Source organism: Caenorhabditis elegans, chromosome I (assembly GCF_000002985.6).
Source record: "Caenorhabditis elegans chromosome I".
Classification (NCBI taxonomy): Eukaryota; Metazoa; Nematoda; class Chromadorea; order Rhabditida; family Rhabditidae; genus Caenorhabditis; species Caenorhabditis elegans.
This window is the reverse complement of record NC_003279.8, coordinates 14,418,148-14,436,246: the sequence shown is the minus strand read 5'-3', so window position 1 is coordinate 14,436,246 and position 18,099 is coordinate 14,418,148. Positions and strand designations below refer to the sequence as shown.

Below are 18,099 nucleotides of genomic sequence, written 5' to 3'. Positions count from 1 at the left end.
TCTACATATATAAATTACCCGTTTTCAACAAATTTAGACAACTTTTTATTTTTGCCCATTTTGATTTTTCAGCCATCTGTCCTTTTTTTTTATTTTGGGCAAAAAATAATTTTTCTAAAAATGTTCAAAACCACTATATACTATAAAAAAGGAAATTTTCAGTGTTTACAGATCAATTTTGAGTCCTCTAACTACAAAATTGCCCATTTTAGATGTGTTTCAAAGTTGTGAATTTTTGCCATAAATTGCTCATTTTTGCCACTTTCTAATGGTTTTTCATGGGTTAAACCTAGATTTTCTGAATTCAACATACATGAATTACCCGTTTTCAACAAATTTAGACAACTTTTTATTTTTGCCCAAATTTTTTTTCAGCCATCTAGTGTGCAAATACTCCGAGCTCGACGAAAAATCCGTCGTAAGTAATTACAAGCTGCTTCCAATGCCTTGCTCAATGTGAGCAAACCTGCACACACGCCCAGCTCTAATTAACGTATCTTGCCGATTATCCGGCAGCAGGTGTCCTCATTATGTTTTCCTATGGCTACCCCTACCTCGTCTCCATTTCCAATTCTCCGTTTACCCCCAAAATCTCTACAAAATGCACTACAAATCATGGATCGCGTGGATTTGTAAGCCATTTTTTCCCCTTTCGATTATCAATTTTTTGATCCCAAATTCTTTTGCAGATTCTACTTCTCATTCGTCTCACAAAAGTGCAAAAATCTGGCAATAGCTCAGAATATGAAAGGATCCAGTATAAACGTGATATTTGTCCCGAGAGTGGAACCGATTATCCACATTACTGTCAGATTAGCAGACGGAAGTGTTGCTTTTTTCTATGCTGATGAGCGACTTGATGAAGACGGAATCACTGAAAAACTTTCAAATACTTTCTCAATACGCTACCCAAATGGATTAAGTTCGACGTCTGTCTGAAAAATGGAAAACTCTAAAAATTGAATTAAAAGTGCTCATTAATCATTTCCAAGCATTATTTCATCTATCAAAGATTCAAAAGCTAAATCCCGGCGAGCCTAGATCGGAATCGATTTATCCAGCATTTGATGGGATTAAGATAGAAGTATTCGAATTATCTTTATGTAGACCCCTTCCCTACTTTGTCTGGAAACGAGAATTCGGAAATTTTCTAGATACTGTCCAGAAGATACATATCAAGTGCAGGGATACTTCTTATGACAGCAATTCTCACATGCGGAAGGTATTATTGGAAAATCACGATTGTGTAGAGTTCCTTAGAATGGAAACTTCGTTATTATGGATTACAAACTCCACTATTATAAAACTAAACTACCAAATTAAAGCCCATCTCTTAAATGAGTTCTTCAAACACTGGATTCATGGATCAAACCCAAGGATGAAACTTTTCGAGGCTCTCATTGAAACTAGACACTTGAAATTGAAAAAGTATATTCAAAAAGTATTCAGTGGTATCAAGTACAAAGGAAAATTGTCTTTCAAGCGAATCAATGGAGTTATTGAGAATCAAATATCTATTGAAGGTTTTGACGGAAAACTCGCAACAATTGACATAAACATCAATGTTCGGAGGATTTTAATGCAAATGTCTGTGCAGTTTTAATTTTGATACTATTGTAAGGATACCCACCCTTTTCACTTCACATTTTACATAAATAAATACTAATTTATTTGCCTGTAAATTCTCTCTGATAATTTACAGAAAGAACGGACGAAATCGGTCAAGGACAACGATTTCTACAGCGAGGACAATTCGTGTGGAGGAGAAACTCCAGTTCAAACCGCCGCCAAGCTGTCGTTGGTCGCATTGTCGCGTCGAGACCCGTCGTCGTTAAAGGCTGCGCCTTTAACCCGGAAATGCCTATATAAGGAGAGGAGGACGCTCATTTGTCATCATTTCTTAACTCTTTGACCCGTTACTTGTCGTTTTCCCTTTTCTCTCGTTTACTCTGTTTCGACGATGCAATTCGTCTGTTCCCTTTTACTTAATAAACCCTTATAAGATCGATCAGTGTGCGTGAGTGGCAGTTACATCCTATACCTTTATTCTATTAATAAAATAATTCTATTGATTTGATTTATTACCGATTAAACTCGTGATGAAATAAAATAAGAGTTGTATTGTATAAAGACATGGATAAACTAAATACATAATGTTGTACAAAAACAGTATTAAACATTCTTAGAACTATTATATTCTGACTATTTTTTGTTCAGATCGAAATTTACAGGCTTATCTTCTAGTCCGCCCTTTTTAAGACTTCACACAATTCAGGCCTATATTTCGCAAAATTCAGCAAAAAAACTGGCGTCATGGTGCATCGACTATCGATTTTTCGTAATTTTCAGCCATTTCTAACCCATTTTTCAGATATTTTCCCCTTTCTCCCAATATTTTATCTCATGTGCATCGAATCCATTGGTAAATGATCTCCTGATTAGCGCGCGCGAATTTCGATTTTTTTGCAAAAAAAGAGATCTACAATATTCAAAAAGTTCGAATTTAAAATATTCTTTACGATATTATGTCCTTTGAACTAATCAATAACTAGACAAAAAAAATCGATAATTAGTATCTAGGCGGCTTTTGTCTTGATCGTGAGCCCATGCATATCCTTAATCTGCTCCCGGAGAATGGAGGTGACCTGTTTGTGTTGAGCAACTTTCGATTTTCCCTTGAAACCGGCGGCTTCAACGACCACGTCGAACATTGATCCGCAGCCATCTGTAATATGGAGCTTGTAGTTTGTAGTGTATAGTTTGTAGTTTGTAGGGTATATTTTGGAGTTTGTAGTTAGTTTTGTATAGTTTGGAATTTATAGTGTACATTTTATAGTTTGTAGTGTTTAGCTTGTAGTTGGTCGTATACAATTTGTAGTTTGTAGTGTATAGATAGTAGTTTGTGGATATATTTTGTAGTTTGTAGTGTATGGTTTGTAGTTAGTGTTGTATAATTTGGAATTTATAGTGTACATTTTATAGTTTGTAGTGTATAGTTTATAGTTTGTAGTGTTTGGCTTGCAGTTTATATTTCGTAGTTTGTAGTTTGTAGTTTATAGTATACAGTAACTAACTTGTTTTTCATTATTTCTACCATTAATTTTGTGAGCGGAACAAAAAAATCATGAATGAATACCCCACGTATAGACTACAAACTACAAATATTAGTCTGATTATACTAGTTTATAGTATGTCTATTGTAGTTTGTAGTGTGATTATTGTAGTTTGTAGTGTATATTTTGTAGTCTGTAGTATGCCTATTGTAGTTTGTAGCGTACTCACTAGAAACATCGTGAACCTCGACACGAGTACATCCATCAATTCCCTCAGTGAGCAACTTGCTCATTTTCAGCTCGGCTTCTGACATTTTGTGCTCTCCACCACAACATGCCGAGTGACGCCTGATTGCTGAGGAGAGGAGGCCTGATCTCAGTGGGGTGGCAAGGCGGAGCATCTGAAATTTCGAGAAATGATAGCTTTTTTTTCGATTTTTTTCAGATTTGGAGAGAAAAAAAAACAAGAAATTTCACATTTAAACAAAAAATTTGTTATTTTTTCAAATTCTCGAGGTTTTTATAAATTCTGAAAAATGCCGAAAATTCGTAATTTTAGCTTTTTTAGTTTAAAAATTAGAAAAAAAATTGAAATTTTCGAAAAAAAATCAATAAATGTTCTATTATATATTATTATTATATATTTTATATATTATTAAATATTATTATATTATTATATACTATTATATATTATATAATAAATGTTACATTTGTTCTATTTTTCAAAAAAGTAATTAAATTTTTTTTTTTCGAAAAAATTTTCAAAAAATTCAAACTTTTTTAAAGATTTTCTAGAATTCAACTTCGACAAAAATTCGTAATATTTGAAAATTCCAAAAAATTACCAGAAAATGCTTTAAAAGTTAAAATATTTATCTAGTTAATTAGAAAGTATTCCTTTAGCGAAATATTCAAAAAAAACTTTTTTTAATCAAATTTTTCAAATTTTACATTCAAAAAGTCACCTGCAATGCATAATTTACATTACATGAAATTGAATTTTTTTGATTTTTTTCCCAATTATTAAGCTTTTAAAAATTAGCTTAAAAATACAGATTGTCAACATTTTTCAGAATTTTTTTGTTGAAAAAATGCGAATTTTCTCAAAAAAAAAAATCAGTTTCAAAATTGTGAAAAAAAAATTCTAAATGGTTTTTTTTTAAATTTAAGCTTCCGTGATTACTATAACATTTTCAAAAAATTGAGGAAAAAATTCAAAAAATGTTTTTAATTTTTCAAAAAAAAAAGCTCATCCTAAAAAACACCGTAATTAGCTAACTTTTTCAAGAAATTCAAATTTTTTTTCCAAAAAAAAAAAAAAAGGCAAATAGCATAAATTGATATCCTAAATGGACAACAGAAAATATAAAAATCAGAAAAAATTTTTCAAAAAAATACTTGTATTGCATTGTAAAAACGTCATTGCACAATCGAAAATTCGAAAAATAAAAGACCACGTAAAATACAAAAAATCGGGAAAATATCCAAAAAAATCAGTTAAAAAGTACAATTATCGTAGTGTAGCAATCTTTGGAATACTCCTCTCATCATGATAATCACTAACATATCCTAAACTCGAACCATCTTCACTTGTATCCCCTAATATTCGTTGTTTCTGTACTTGAATTGCTGCTTCGGATTCCGGAACAACTTTTTCATTTTTCACCAAATTCGGCAATTTTTCTTCACTCGTATTCATTCCACAATGCTTTTTTAGTGACCATTGCATTGCCCAAATCGATAGAGGACGCATGTAACCAATGGCTCGGTAGAATCTGAAATTCGGATATTTTAGGATTAATTTTTGGGATTTTTTAAAGAAAAAATGTTTGGAAATAAAAAAAAAATTCCAAAATTATTGTTTTTTTGGATATGAATTTTTTGTTTCTATTTTTAAAAATAAATTTCCATTTTTTGGAATTAGTTTTATGAATTTTTGCTTTTTTGAATATCCAAATTTTTCTGGAATCAAAAAAAAAAAAGTTTTAATGTTTTTTTTTAATTTTTTGTAAAGTTTCAAACTTTTTTTTTTGGGATTACGAGTATTTTTGGAAGTTTGAAAAAATAATTTTTGATTTTTTTGGATTTTTTTCTAATTTTTGAATTTTTTTTGGGATTTTTTTTAGAAATGTGTGGAAAATTTTTTTTTTTTTTTTTTGGAAAAATCTATTAAAAAAAACAAATTTCAGTTTTTTTTTTCAACAAATTTCTTTTCCTCACAATTTTTTCGATTTTCAGTTTTTCGAGTTCAAAATTCGGGAAATTTAAATTTATCGTTTAATGTTTTATAAAACGTATTATATGAACACTAAATATGCGTGTTGCACAACACATTTAACGCGCAAAAAATATCTCGTAGCGACAACTATAGTAATTCTTTAAAATGCTACTGTACTGCTTATGTGGATTTACGGTAATAATTTATTTCACGATCAAATATGACTTACGAAAACTCGAAAAAAAAATTCAATCCGAAAATCGAGCCCGTAAATCGACATTAAGAAGTTACTGTAGTTTTCGCTATGAGATATATATATATACGCATTCTCAGAATTTAGTGTTCCCGTAATCATATATACATATACATATACATATATACATATACATACATATACATATACATATACATATGCATATGCATATACATATACATATACATATACATATACAAATACATATATATATATATATATACATATAGGACTGCTCCATACTACAAACTAGATAGTTTCTTCTTGAATTTTCAACATCTCACTCACTTCGATTCATAAAGTGCTTCAGGCGTCTGATATTGTAGTCCAGTCTCCTCAAAACATGTCAGATAACTCCCCGACGCCGTATGAAACGCCTTTTCCACTTCTCCCTGTTGAATAAGTAACGATGCAACTGCATAAGTAACACCCGTCCACATTTCATCAGCCTGAATGTACTCCCGATCTACGACTCCTGACGGTTTCATTCCATTTACTGCACCCATTCGTCCGTTTCCAAATTTACACACATTCAATCGATAAATCGTATCCAACGCTGATCGGACCATATGATTCGGGAGAAGCTCGTCGGCTAGTTCAGGAGATACTGATTGAAGGAACCAATAACCACATAGTTGATCAGCCATCACTGTTTCTCTACTACGGGATCGCTCACAGAATCGGAAGTAGGTTCCTGTCCATAGAGTGTCGATGAATACCTTTTTCGCTTTTTCGAGAGTATTCCTGAAAAAAAAAATGATAAAGTAATGTATAAAAATCGAAATATTTTCCGATTTTCCGATTTTCTAAATTTTCGTTTAAAAACTTCATTCGCAAATGAAAGAAAAATTGCAAAAAAATTCACGTGTTGTCAGGTGTTGTCCCATATCGGTTTGATCTACAAAAAATGCGGGAATTCAGACGTAGACTTCTCAACTGATTTCGCATGCCGACGTCACATTTCTTTGTGGAGAAATTCCCGCATTTTTTGTAGATCAAACCTTTATGGGACAACCTGACACCACGTGAAAATTTAAATTTGAGTTTTTTTTTAAAGTTATGGTGTTTTTCAGAGAAAATCAAAAAATCGGAAAAATGGAAAAATTTTAATTATAAAATTGACGTTTTCCGATAAAATTAACTTAAATGTTTGAATTTGTTTCATTTTTATGATTTTACAACGAAAAAGTCCGTAAAAATTGGTGAAAATAAAGATTTTAGCTTGGAAATTTCAATTTGGTGAGGCTAAAACTTTGTAGTTTGTAGTCTGAGCCTCAACCAATACGTTTTTTTTTCGGTTTTTGAGCATTTTTCCATTAAACTCAACTTATTTTGATAAATCTCTTGTTGTTCTTCAATTTTTTTTAAATTTTCTAACAAAAAAAAACAACAAAAAAAAACGATTGGTTGAGACTATCACTACAAACTACAAAATTGTAGCCTCACCAAACGAATTGTTATGCTCAATTTTAAAGTTTCAGCCTATTTTTACGATTTTTTAAAAACTTTTTCGAGGAAAACGCCGAAAATCATGTAAATTTCCGTCGAAAACGCTCAAAAACACAAGAAAACTTTTGGTTGAGGCTCCGACTACAAACTACAACTTCGCTCAGCCTCACCAAACTCGGGTGTCAAGCAAAAACCGTCATTTTTAACCAATTTTCTTCCAATTTTTTTGCATTTTTCATCAAAAATCAATTCATTCCGCACACCTGAACAGCTGCTGAGTCTCATCATCCTTCATAAGCCCGGCCATTTCAATAGCAACTCGAAGAGAAGCGAGCCATAAGGATCCACAATACGCACTAACACCCTCCATTTGCCACGCATCATAAGTCTGATCTGCTTTTCCGAAGTTCTCAATCATTCCATCGCCATCTTGATCCCAATTCTCCAGTGCTTCAAGCATAATCATCCGTACCGCCGGCCACGTATGAAATAGAAAATCCTCGTGTTCATTCGAGAGGACTACGTAATCTCGCCACGACGTTAATACATACTTCATATTGAGATCTTTCCATTTCCCAGTATCATGCATCACATAGGCATTTGTGGCAATCCATGGCTCATCGGCGGGATTTCCGAGGTCATGAGGTACGCGGCTAGCGGTTTTCACGTTCGCCCAGTCTCCTTCCATATGGAATCTTGTGGGTTTTTCGATTGAGTGATATACTTGGTCGGCTGCAATTTTATAATGTATGTATTATATATTGTACTATAATTATTGTAATAGTATATATGCATTATGTATTTATTATATTGTATTATCATTGTAATGCAATTATATTGCACTGTTATAAAGTATGCGCTTTATATGTATTTGTAAGGATTTTCCGGTTCCCACCTCTCCAATATAAGAGCATTACTTCAGTCTAGTTTTCCAGGTCCAGCAAGTGTCGTCGTAGCGAATGCATGTCTGCATTCGGCCGTCACCGCTGCCAACAACAACGACTAGGCCTGCTACCTGTCTACCGTACTCGATGCAAACGCGCCCCGTTGGACGGCGCGCTCAATTCGCCTCGGATTGCTGCCCGCCAATCCTCGTCAACCAGGAGTATAAAAGACCGTCGTCACGCTCATTCGAGGTCTTCTCTAATTCCTTTTACTTGTGTTACTTATTGCCATTTTCCCCTCTTTACATGTCCCATTAACTCGGTGATTTCTCTATTAGTTTATCCTTAATAAACCGTAATAACCTCAAACCTTCCAACTCTTATTTATTATATATGTACTGTATTATATAATTATTCTAATGTTATATATTGTATTGTAATATGTATTGTAATGTAATGAATTGTATTATTATTGTAATGTTACATACTATGCGCTATATACGTATTATGTAAGTATTACATATGTACTACCGTATTTCCTCTATTAGTCTTGCACCCCTACGGACCAATCGAAAATTAGTCTTGCAGCCTCTATTAGTATTGCATGCAAGACTAATAGAGGAAATACGGTAATAGTCTTGCGCCCCTATTCTTGCCAGACCAGCGGTATTTTGTCAAAACTTCAAAAATTTCGCCATTTTTTTAGCTAAATTAAATTTTAAAGTGTTCAAATAATTGATAAAACAATAGAAAAGTATGTATTTTTCACGATTTAGACTGTTTCAAGTCAAATTTTTGATAATAAATTATCAATTTTACAAAGCTATTGGACCTTCGGAAATTAGTCTTGCAGCCTCTAATAGTCTTGCAGTCTCTATTAGTCTTGCACCCCTACGGGTCGATTGAAAATTAGTCTTGCATGCAAGACTAATAGAGGAAATACGGTATATGTATTATGTATTATATTGTATTATTATTAATCTAATGTTATATATCGTATTGTAATGTAGTGTATTGGAATTATACTGTAATGTTATATACTAAGCACTATATATGTATTATGTTTGTATCATATTGTATTATTATACTATTGTTATATATCGTATTGTGATGTAATTATATTGTAATGTTATATACTACTGTATATCTATTATGTATGTACTATATATGTATTGCATTGTCAGCAGTGAATGAAAAATTTCAATTTGCCACGTACTAAATTCCGATTGAATCGTAATCTCAAGCTCTGGCCAGAGCTCTGCGAGAGCAAACGACGCGTAGAAATGGACATCGTACGTGTTCACCATTCGATATTCCCAAGCTGAAATCAAATTTAATTTAAATGGAGGAAAATGCAAAATTTTTAAAGTGAAAATTGGGTAAAAATGAAGATTGTAAAGGTAAAAATCACTGCAAACCAAGTTCGGTGAGGCTAAACATTTTGTAGTTTGTAGCTCCTCGGAGCCTCACCAAATCGATTTTCATCTATTTTTGGCCATTTTTAACCAAATGTTCCCAATTTTTCGCCATAAATTCCATAAATTCCACAAAACCTACACTCCAAATACCCGAATCGTCCAATTTCCTTCATTTTATCCTTTGTATAATGACTCAAATGTGTCTCGTGTTCAGCCCAATTCTCATCGAATTCAAACCAAACAGTTCCGCCGTCAGTGATAAAATACAGCTCATTAAAGATCGCAGATTTATACCAATCCGGCAGTTTTTTGTGATTTAAAATCGGCGATTGCCATGCCTCAATTTCGGATTCCCATTTATCTTTTAGCCGGAGAGCTCTGACACACAGCGAATCCGCCGCACTTCCAGCTTCAGAAGCTTCGAAAAATCGAGTATATCTTCGGTGATAGCTTCGAGCAACTGATCCGAAATGAACTTTTGGCATATCCCAGCTCAGAGCATAGTCGTGGGTTTTTGTAGAGTTGGGTGGAAGGGTGAAGCGGTTACAGACGGCTACAGCCATTTCACGGGCATTTATGAGACATTCTTCTTCCTGGAAATAAATATATTGAGGAAAAAAGCTTTTAGAAATGCAAAAAATCCTGTTTAAATCTGTTAAAAACTCAAAATTTGTTGGTTGAGGCTTAGACTACAAACTACACACAATATTCAGCCTCAACCAAATTAGAAAGCTTTTTTCATTTTTTTTATGTTCTCGATATTTTTACGCTTCTTTGAGGTAGTTGATTTGAGAAAAAAAAACTCAAATTTTGGTTGAAATTGCTCCAAAAACCAAAGAAAACCGATTTGGTGAGGCTCAGGCTACAAACTACAACAATTTCTAGCCTCACCAAACTCAGTTTTCGCTTCTTTTTTTTTTTAATTTTCATTTTGCATCACCGTTTTCCCGAATTTAAAACTTTTTGGATTTGGTGGTAGGTTTTATAAAATTTCTGAAAAAAATCGACTACAAACTACGATTGTGTTTAGCCTCAACCAATTTTTTAACAGTTCAATTTGGTTGAGGCTGGAAATCTTGTAGTTTGTAGTCTAAGCCTATTCAATTTTTTTTTGCTTGTGGCGCTGACTACAAACTACAAAAACTATTTTAAAAGTGTTATGAAAAGTTGTTTTTAAAAAATTTAAAAAAAAGATGATTTTAACTACAAACTACAGTAATATTTTTAGCCTCAACCAATTTACACTAATTTGGTTGAAGCCGGAAATCTTGTAGTTTGTAGTCCGATAGCCTCAACCAATCGTCAATTTAGTCTAAATTCCTAGTTTTCAACAGATTTTCACCGAATTTTTTGCATTTTCCAACAGATCAGCAGAGCCCAAAACATATCTAACAGGAAAATTAGAATTTTCTCAGAAAATTGAATTCGAATTTGGCGATTTTTTTTGAAATTTCGACTACTGCTACTGCATTATAGTAATCAAGACAGACTGTGCCAAATTGCAAATAACTGTAGTTTGTAGTCTAAATTAGGCAAAATTGCTGCTCCAAACTGCTCCAAACTTCAAAACCTATCAAGTCGAGAATGTAGTTTGTAGTCTAATTCTAGCCACCGATTTCTCTCTCGCAAAAACAACTAACACAACTCGGCACATCGCCCGTCTGTTTCAAATGATTCCACAGAGCTGCTCCATTCCGAGAGGGATCAAATCTCTCACAAACTGTAGTCGTCGTGTGTTCCCTGTGTGTCGTGGCTAGGCCATAGGTACAAGGCATCGAGGAGATCGTATGGTACAGGCTGACACCGGAGATCTTCTCTTGGGCCGTAGTAGTAGGCTTCAGGCCCTCCTCCTCAGTCTCAAATTTGACTCCAGAACACTCGGCTTCTCGTTCCCATCTTCGATTTCCGGTTCCATTCCTAAACGTAAAAGCGACAGAGATCTCGTATTCCCGGCTCGCCGAGCCGCCATTTTCAACATCGATCAGAAATAGGCATACAGGGTAGGTAGTATCCTCATAATTATGTGGAAGTACCGGAGACACCTGCCGGATAACTACAGTCAGCTCAAGCTCGGGTACCCGAAAAGTGGTCCACGAGCGGGGGAATAGCCCCCGATAATGCACATTTTTCTTGGGAAATTTGAAATCCCACGTGGAAAGTTGCCCGGATGGCCGTTGAACGTCGGCTGCTGACAAGACTTTTTGATAGATACACCGATCATTTTCCCGTACGGAAAGAATGAATTGATCGGCGGCGACAACGTCGACTTTGTGCTCGACGAGCCCTGGACGGAGGCTGAATTTACAGAAACCACCACGGAAGTCACGGCCGATCGCTCCGCATCCAATTCCTCCACATGGAACGCCTGGAAAATTGGATTTTTTTGAATTTTTGGTTGAAAACGGAACATTTTTGCGGAAAATTGTAAAAATTCGTTGAAAATTCCATAAAAGTCGGTTAAAATTGGAGAATTTTAACCTTTGGTTGAGGCTCAACGACTACAAACTACAACTTTTTTCTAGCCTCACCAAATTATGGTTGAGGCTGGAAATCTTGTAGTTTGTAGTCTCTGAGCCTCAACCAACTTTCTATGTATTTTCGAGGTTGAGGGAAATTCAAATTTTCTGCGGAAAAAAAAACCAATTTTTTGGCGGAAAATTCAATTTTTTTTTTGTGTTTTGTAGTTTGTAGTCTGCGTCTCAAAAAATTTTTGTAGTTTGTAGTCTAACTAACCATAATAAGGCTTGTGTTTCAGCGGTTGAAATGTGTTAATGAACAGCTTCTCCTTATCAAATGTGTGCTTCATCCAGTACATAAAATATCGACGAACGAATGGAAGTGCCTCGTAGATCTGGAAAAAATGAGATTTTCAAAGGTTTTCGGGCGGTTTGCGGGTGGAAATTTGAATTTTTTACAGAGAAAAGCGCAGTAAAAAAACAAAATTCAAAAAAAAAATTAAAAAAGAGAAAAAACCAAAAAAATTGCTTTAAAAAATCATTTGGTTGAGGCTCACACTACAAACTACAACTTTTCTAGCCTCACCCAATTTTTTTAACAGTTCAGTTTGGTTGAGGCTAAAAACTTCGTAGTTTGTAGCCTAAGCCTCAACCAAAATTAAAATTGCATTTTTGTGTAATTTCATTCCATTTCGATAATTTTAAACAAGAAAATTGAAACTTGGTTGAGGCTCAGACTACAAACTACAAATATGCATTTTTAACGATTTTTATAGAATTTCCCACTGTTTTTACACTATTTCCCGTTAAAATAATCATTTTTAGTCAATTTTTGTCGAATTTTCGATAATTTTTTCCAAAATCTTCAAAAATCAACCAATTTTCTTTACAATTAAAATTGGTTGTGGCTCAAAACTAACTTTTTTCTCTCAAAATTTATTAGAAATCGTAGAAATTTGAGCAAAATTGGTTGAAAATGACGAAATTCAGGTGAAAATTGGTTGGTTGAGGCTGAAGGAAATTGTAGTTTGTAGTCTGAGAGCCTCACCAAAGCTAAAATATTCATTTTTGATTGATTTTATAGATAAAATATTGATTTTCGATCAATTTTCCTTCCATTTTCTATTTAAATCTTGCGTTTTTAATCAATTTTCTATAAATTTTCAGATTTTTTCGAGTCGAAATATTTAATTTTACCGATTTTCATCGAATTTTACTATTTTTCCACTATTTTCTGTTAATATGATTATTTTTTTAACTGGTTTCAACCAATTTTTGACTCGAATTTTCACGAATTCCTTCCAAAATCTTCAAAAATCAACCAATTTTTTACAATTGCATTTAGTTTGGTTGAGGTTAAAAACTTGTAGTTTGTAGCCTGAGAGCCTCACCAAAAACAAAATCCTTTATTTTAAACCGATTTTCATCGAATTTTCTACGAATTTTTCTTTTTTTCTGCTAAAATCGTCAGTTTTTATCGAATTTAAGCAATTTTCTGTCAAAAACTTTCATTTTTAACCGATTTTCGTCGCTTTTTTACTATTTTTTTACGATTCAATTTGGTTGAGGCTAAAAACGTTGTAGTTTGTAGTCTGAGAGCCTCACCAAAGCTAAAATATTCATTTTTAACCGATTTTCATCGAATTTTCGTTAAATTTTTACTGTTTTCCACGAAAAACCTTCATTTTTAACCGATTTTCGTCGAAGTTTCACTAATTTCTTCCAAAATCTCCAAAAATCAACCAATTTTTTACAATTCACATTTGGTTGAGGCTAAAAACTTTGTAGTTTGTAGTCTGAGAGCCTCACCAAAGCTAAAATTTTGCATTTTCAACCGATTTTTATCGAATTTCCGCCAAATTTTCACTGTTTTCCACGAAAAACCTCCATTTTTAACCGATTTTCCTCGAATTTTCAACCAACCTGATAGGGTGTCGGCCTATTAAACGGTACCCGCTTGTCCTTTGGTTTCCGGTCTCCTCGAGCTTTCCATCCGGCTCCAGACATGGTCTCGGACGGGATCCATTCATCTTCCAGCTCCGCCGCACCGCCCATCGTCGTTTTTCTCGAGGCTTTTGTCGAAGAACGGCGTCTCCGCATGCTCTGGAAAATATTGATTTTTTGAGAGAAAAAAAAGTATTTTTTTCGTTTGAAAATTGTTATGATAAGAAACGTTAGTGTTTATTTTATGATTCATCGCAAGAAGAAATTTTTTTTTTTTTCAAAAAAAAAAAAATCTAAAATTCTCACCGTGCAACATCCTATTCTCATTTCAATTTTTCAGAAATTTCAGCAGAAAAAATTAGAAAAAAATTTGGAAACTGGTGGTTAGAACTAAAAATGGCGAAAATTTAGTTTTTTTTTTGGCGTGCTGCCTATCACAACTGATAAGGACACAGAATTTTGGAAAATTTATTATCACCACTAGCATAGTTAACCAATTTTCTTATCACTAAGGGTGGTGTGGGAAATTGATTTTGAACTTTACTAACTTTTTTGCATGGAAATTGAGCGAAAATCATGATTTTTCATTAATTTTAGTGTACATCTTTGTAGTTTGTAGTCTAATTGGATCACTTACAATATTATCGATAAATTGCAAAAAAAAACCACGAAAAGGGTATTAAAAAGGGCATTAAAACATCGAAAAAATGCATTGAAAGTTGGTTGAGGCTCAGGCTACAAACTACAAAATTTCCAGCCTCAACCATAGTTGAGTGAGGTTAGAAATGTTGTAGTTTGTAGCTTGAGTCTCAACCAAAACGAAAATCTTTCGATTTTTATCGATTTTTCTTCATTTTCAGCCGGAAAAAACGTTTTCTTTTCAGAAAATTGTGAAATTATCATATTTCGTGATAAAATTGAGCAAAAATCATGATTTTCCATTAATTTTAGTGTACATCTTTGTAGTTTGTAGTGTGAGAGTTAACAAATTATCAAAGAAATGCAAAAAATCGTATTAAATCATCAAAAAACACACAGAAAGTTGGTTGAGGCTCAGGCTACAAACTACAAGATTTTCAGCCTCACTCAAGATTTGGGGAGGTTAGAAATGTTGTAGTTTGTAGCCTGAGTCTCAACCAAAACGAAAACCTTTCCATTTTTATCGATTTTTCCTCATATAGTTAACCCATTTTCTTATCAATAAGATTGGTGTGGTGTGAAATTGATTTTGAACTTTCTCGGATGAAAATTGACGTAATATCACCTTTTTTGTCATTAATTTTGGTATTCATGTTTGTAGTTTGTAGTCTAATTGGAACACTTTAAAAATATTATCAATGAAATGCAAAAAAAAACGGCGAAAAGGGCATTGAAAAATACATAGAAAGTTGGTTGAGGCTCAGGCTACAAACTACAAGATTTTCAGCCTCAACCAGAATTGAGTGAGGCTATAAATTTTGTAGTTTGTAGCCTCAGCCTCAACAAAAACTAAAATTTTTCGATTTTTATCGAATTTTCTCTATTTTCAACCGAAAAAAAAACGTGTCTTACAAATAATTTAGAAGAAAATATAGAAAAAAAAAGTGAAAATTTAACGAAAATTGGTCAGAAACAGTTTAGTTTTGGTGAGGCTCAGGCTACAAAGCTAAAAATTTTCGATTTTTATCGATTTTTCGCTATTTTCAGCGGAAAAAAGTGGTTATCTTTACAGGAAAATTGTGAAAATATCATTTTTCGTGATAAAATTGTACGAAAATCATGATTTTTCATTAATTTTGGGTGTAAACTGCGGTTTTTCTTCAAATTTTGAAATATTGTGAAATCTGTTCAAATAAAAAACTGCAAAAAGCCAACCTTTTTCAATTTCTTCAAAACGCTACACATCCCAATTCTCGAGTAAATAAATAAAAATGAGGTAGAACTTATAATTTATTTCAAAGATCTATAGAAAACGATTTTAACACGACGTGAAAAATCAATTTTTTGCAATTTTTTTCAAGTTTCAAAAAAAAGTTTGAATGAAATTCGCTAAAATTACAGTTTTCCGTCAAAAATTGGCTGAAATTTTCTTTTTTCGACCGATTTTTAGAATGCACATAGTTTGCTGTTTTCAAACATTTTATATTTTGTAAAAAAAAAAATTTTATTCGAAAAATAGACGAAAAAGACTATTTTTTTTCCACATAGAACACGAAACTGTATAAAAAATTAATTTTAACTTTTTTAAGAAAATTTTTTTCTATGAACATCGTATTCATATAACTAATATAATAATGTAATGATCAAAATAAATTTTTTTAGATGGAATTCCTAATAATTTCTCATTTTATACACCTTATCAGGTAGGAATAACGAGTTTTTAGATAATTTTTAAAAAAAATCGTATTTCTATATTATTGTCTAAAAAATATCATTTATCATTTACTATATATAAAGCGGTTATTTTGTGTGTCCATAGTTTGTAGTCTATGTAGTCTTTGTAGTCTGCGAAGTTTTGGCTTCTGGAGGGATAGTGAGTTAGGGTTAGTGTAGGGATATAGTCGGGGTACTGTAGTGGTACAATAGTGGCACGGTAGGAATACTGTAGGCTTACGGTAGTTTCATAAAAAATTAATTTTCAGCCCTAGAAGTCGGGGGCCGCGCCGAAGGTGCGGACCACGGCTGGTTTACACTAAAAGATTATCACTATTAATAAGAACTGTACAACTAATTCGAAAGAAAAAGATAAAAATTTCGAAAAAAAAAAAAATTAAAATACATTTTTAAAATGGTTTCTTCGTCTTTTGGAAAGTGTATATCACAAAATGAAAATTTTTCAGAAAAACTTTGAAATTTTTGAAAAAATATAATTTTCGTTAATACGTAATTACTTTTCTATATTTGAAAAAAAATAGAAAACTTTCGAAAAAAATTCCGTATAATTTAAAAATGTCTATCGCAAAAATAAAAAAATTCAAAAAAAAAAAAACATTTTTTTTTGCTTCGATATTTTAATTCTGACTATCAATGACTATGAATAACGTAGTAAAGACTACAACAAAATTTATAGAAAAAAATTTTGCAAAAAAAAAAAGAGAAAATTCTACGAAATCTCGATTTTCTGAACTCGTGATTCATGAAAATGCCAAAAAAAAATAGGCAGCATGACTAAAAATTTAAAAATGGCAAAAAGCAAAAAGCCATGGAGACCACAACTACAAACACACACACACACAAAAACTGTGACTTAGCAAATATTGAAAAAAGAGGAGAAAAATGGGTTCAATGTTTGCTATAGATAAATTTATATTTGACTAACTCTCAAACATTTCAGAACAAACTTTAAAGTTTTTTTTTCGAGTCCAAATTACAGATTTTTGGGAAGATTTTATGCTAAAAATCTGAATTTTGTATACTATTTTTCAAAGAAAACCTAATTTTTTTCAGCTTTCTGAGTAAAAAAACCATTTTTTTTTCTCAACTTTCCGCATTTATATAGAGGGAAATCCAACAATTTCACTTTTTAAAAGAAAATTTGAAATTTTTTAATAAAAAACAATTGATATTCCTGCTTTTCATCAGAAAAATCGACTCAGCATCAGTATTTTCAGATGAAAATCTCGATTTTTTCAAATTTTCGGGTTTTTTGAGTTCAATGTTTGCTAAACTCTCAAACATTTCAGAACAACTTAGAAGTTTTTTTTTTCGAGTCCAAATTACAGATTTTTGGGAAGATTTTGAGTTAAAATTATTATAAAAAAGCGTCTTTTCTGGAGAAAATCTCTGAAATTTTTCCGTTTTTTCCTCGATTTTTCCAATGAAATTCGTGTAATTTAGGATATTTTCGGTTTTTTTTTTTCAATTTTTTTTCTAAATATGTGTTTTTTTTCTAAACAATTTTTTTTCTAAATATGAAAATTTTAGAAAATTTTAATTTAAAAAAATGGAAATTTTTTTTTTCAGTTAATAAATTTTTTTGCAATTTCTAGATAAAAATGGACAGAAAATTTGAAATTTCTGATATTTTTTGGAATTTTTTTCAGTGAAAATAGTAACATTTTTGCTTTTTCGTGAGAAATATTACAATTTTTAACTTTTTGAATGAAAATCTGAATTTTATCAATTAAAAAAAAAAAATTTCCAGAATTTCAGCAAATTTTTTTTAAATTTTTTCAGTTAAAATCAACGATTTTTTAAATATTTTTTACTAAAAAATCCGAAATTCTTAGCAGTTTTTTTTGATTTTTCAAATTTTTCCCGATTTTCAGTTTTTTTAAAAATATTATACCTTAAAGAGCTCAATTTTGGCAGTATTGTCGTGTTCCCGTAATCGTTGACACCGGATATTTAATCTTAAAATATTCTTTTTTTTTTCGTGAAAAAAGGAGCAAAACATGTGCTCAAATTGAGAATTTCGTAGCGTTTTTTCGTATTTTAAGCTTGAA

General features: G+C 32.2%; 2 protein-coding genes and 1 pseudogene across 5 annotated transcripts; 1 reads left to right on the top strand and 2 right to left on the bottom strand.

The window, feature by feature from the left end:
- The first annotated feature begins 540 nt into the window (after positions 1-540).
- On the top strand, positions 541-1,605 carry Y105E8A.34 (annotated as a pseudogene). Its single transcript has 2 exons — positions 541-632; positions 690-1,605. Coding segments are annotated over exons 1-2 (1,008 nt in total).
- Positions 1,606-2,496: 891 nt separating this feature from the next.
- Positions 2,497-3,456, bottom strand: Y105E8A.11 (BolA-like protein 3). The gene is made up of 2 exons (NM_170943.9): positions 3,283-3,456; positions 2,497-2,725 (listed from the first exon to the last, which is right to left on the bottom strand). Exons 1-2 carry the CDS (start codon positions 3,452-3,454, stop codon positions 2,577-2,579), a joined length of 321 nt encoding a protein of 106 aa, NP_740939.1. The 5' UTR covers positions 3,455-3,456; the 3' UTR covers positions 2,497-2,576.
- Positions 3,457-4,378: 922 nt separating this feature from the next.
- Positions 4,379-18,050, bottom strand: hpo-13 (Non-lysosomal glucosylceramidase; the record flags this gene model as incomplete). 3 transcript variants are annotated; one of them, NM_001392976.1, is made up of 9 exons in its annotated part: positions 4,379-4,828; positions 5,813-6,268; positions 7,237-7,705; positions 9,074-9,178; positions 9,415-9,868; positions 10,916-11,640; positions 12,009-12,126; positions 13,655-13,834; positions 17,943-18,050. In NM_001392976.1, 9 exons carry the CDS (start codon positions 18,048-18,050, stop codon positions 4,564-4,566), a joined length of 2,880 nt encoding a protein of 959 aa, NP_001379302.1. In that variant the 3' UTR covers positions 4,379-4,563. The 3 variants fall into 3 exon arrangements, with proteins under 3 accessions (NP_001379302.1, NP_001359639.1, NP_001021681.1); NM_001373663.2 differs by having other exon boundaries at positions 4,441-4,828; positions 17,943-18,006; NM_001026510.4 differs by lacking the exon at positions 17,943-18,050 and adding an exon at positions 13,982-14,067 and having other exon boundaries at positions 4,445-4,828.
- Between the last annotated feature and the right edge of the window lie 49 nt (positions 18,051-18,099).

Bases quoted from the DNA above. Each gene is read 5' to 3' on its own strand.
- Y105E8A.11 (NM_170943.9), bottom strand. From the start codon at position 3,454: ATGCTCCGCCTTGCCACCCCACTGAGATCAGGCCTCCTCTCCTCAGCA. The intron at 2,726-3,282 runs GTGAGTACGCTA...TCCATATTACAG, and splicing joins CGAGGTTCACGATGTTTCTA to ATGGCTGCGGATCAATGTTC.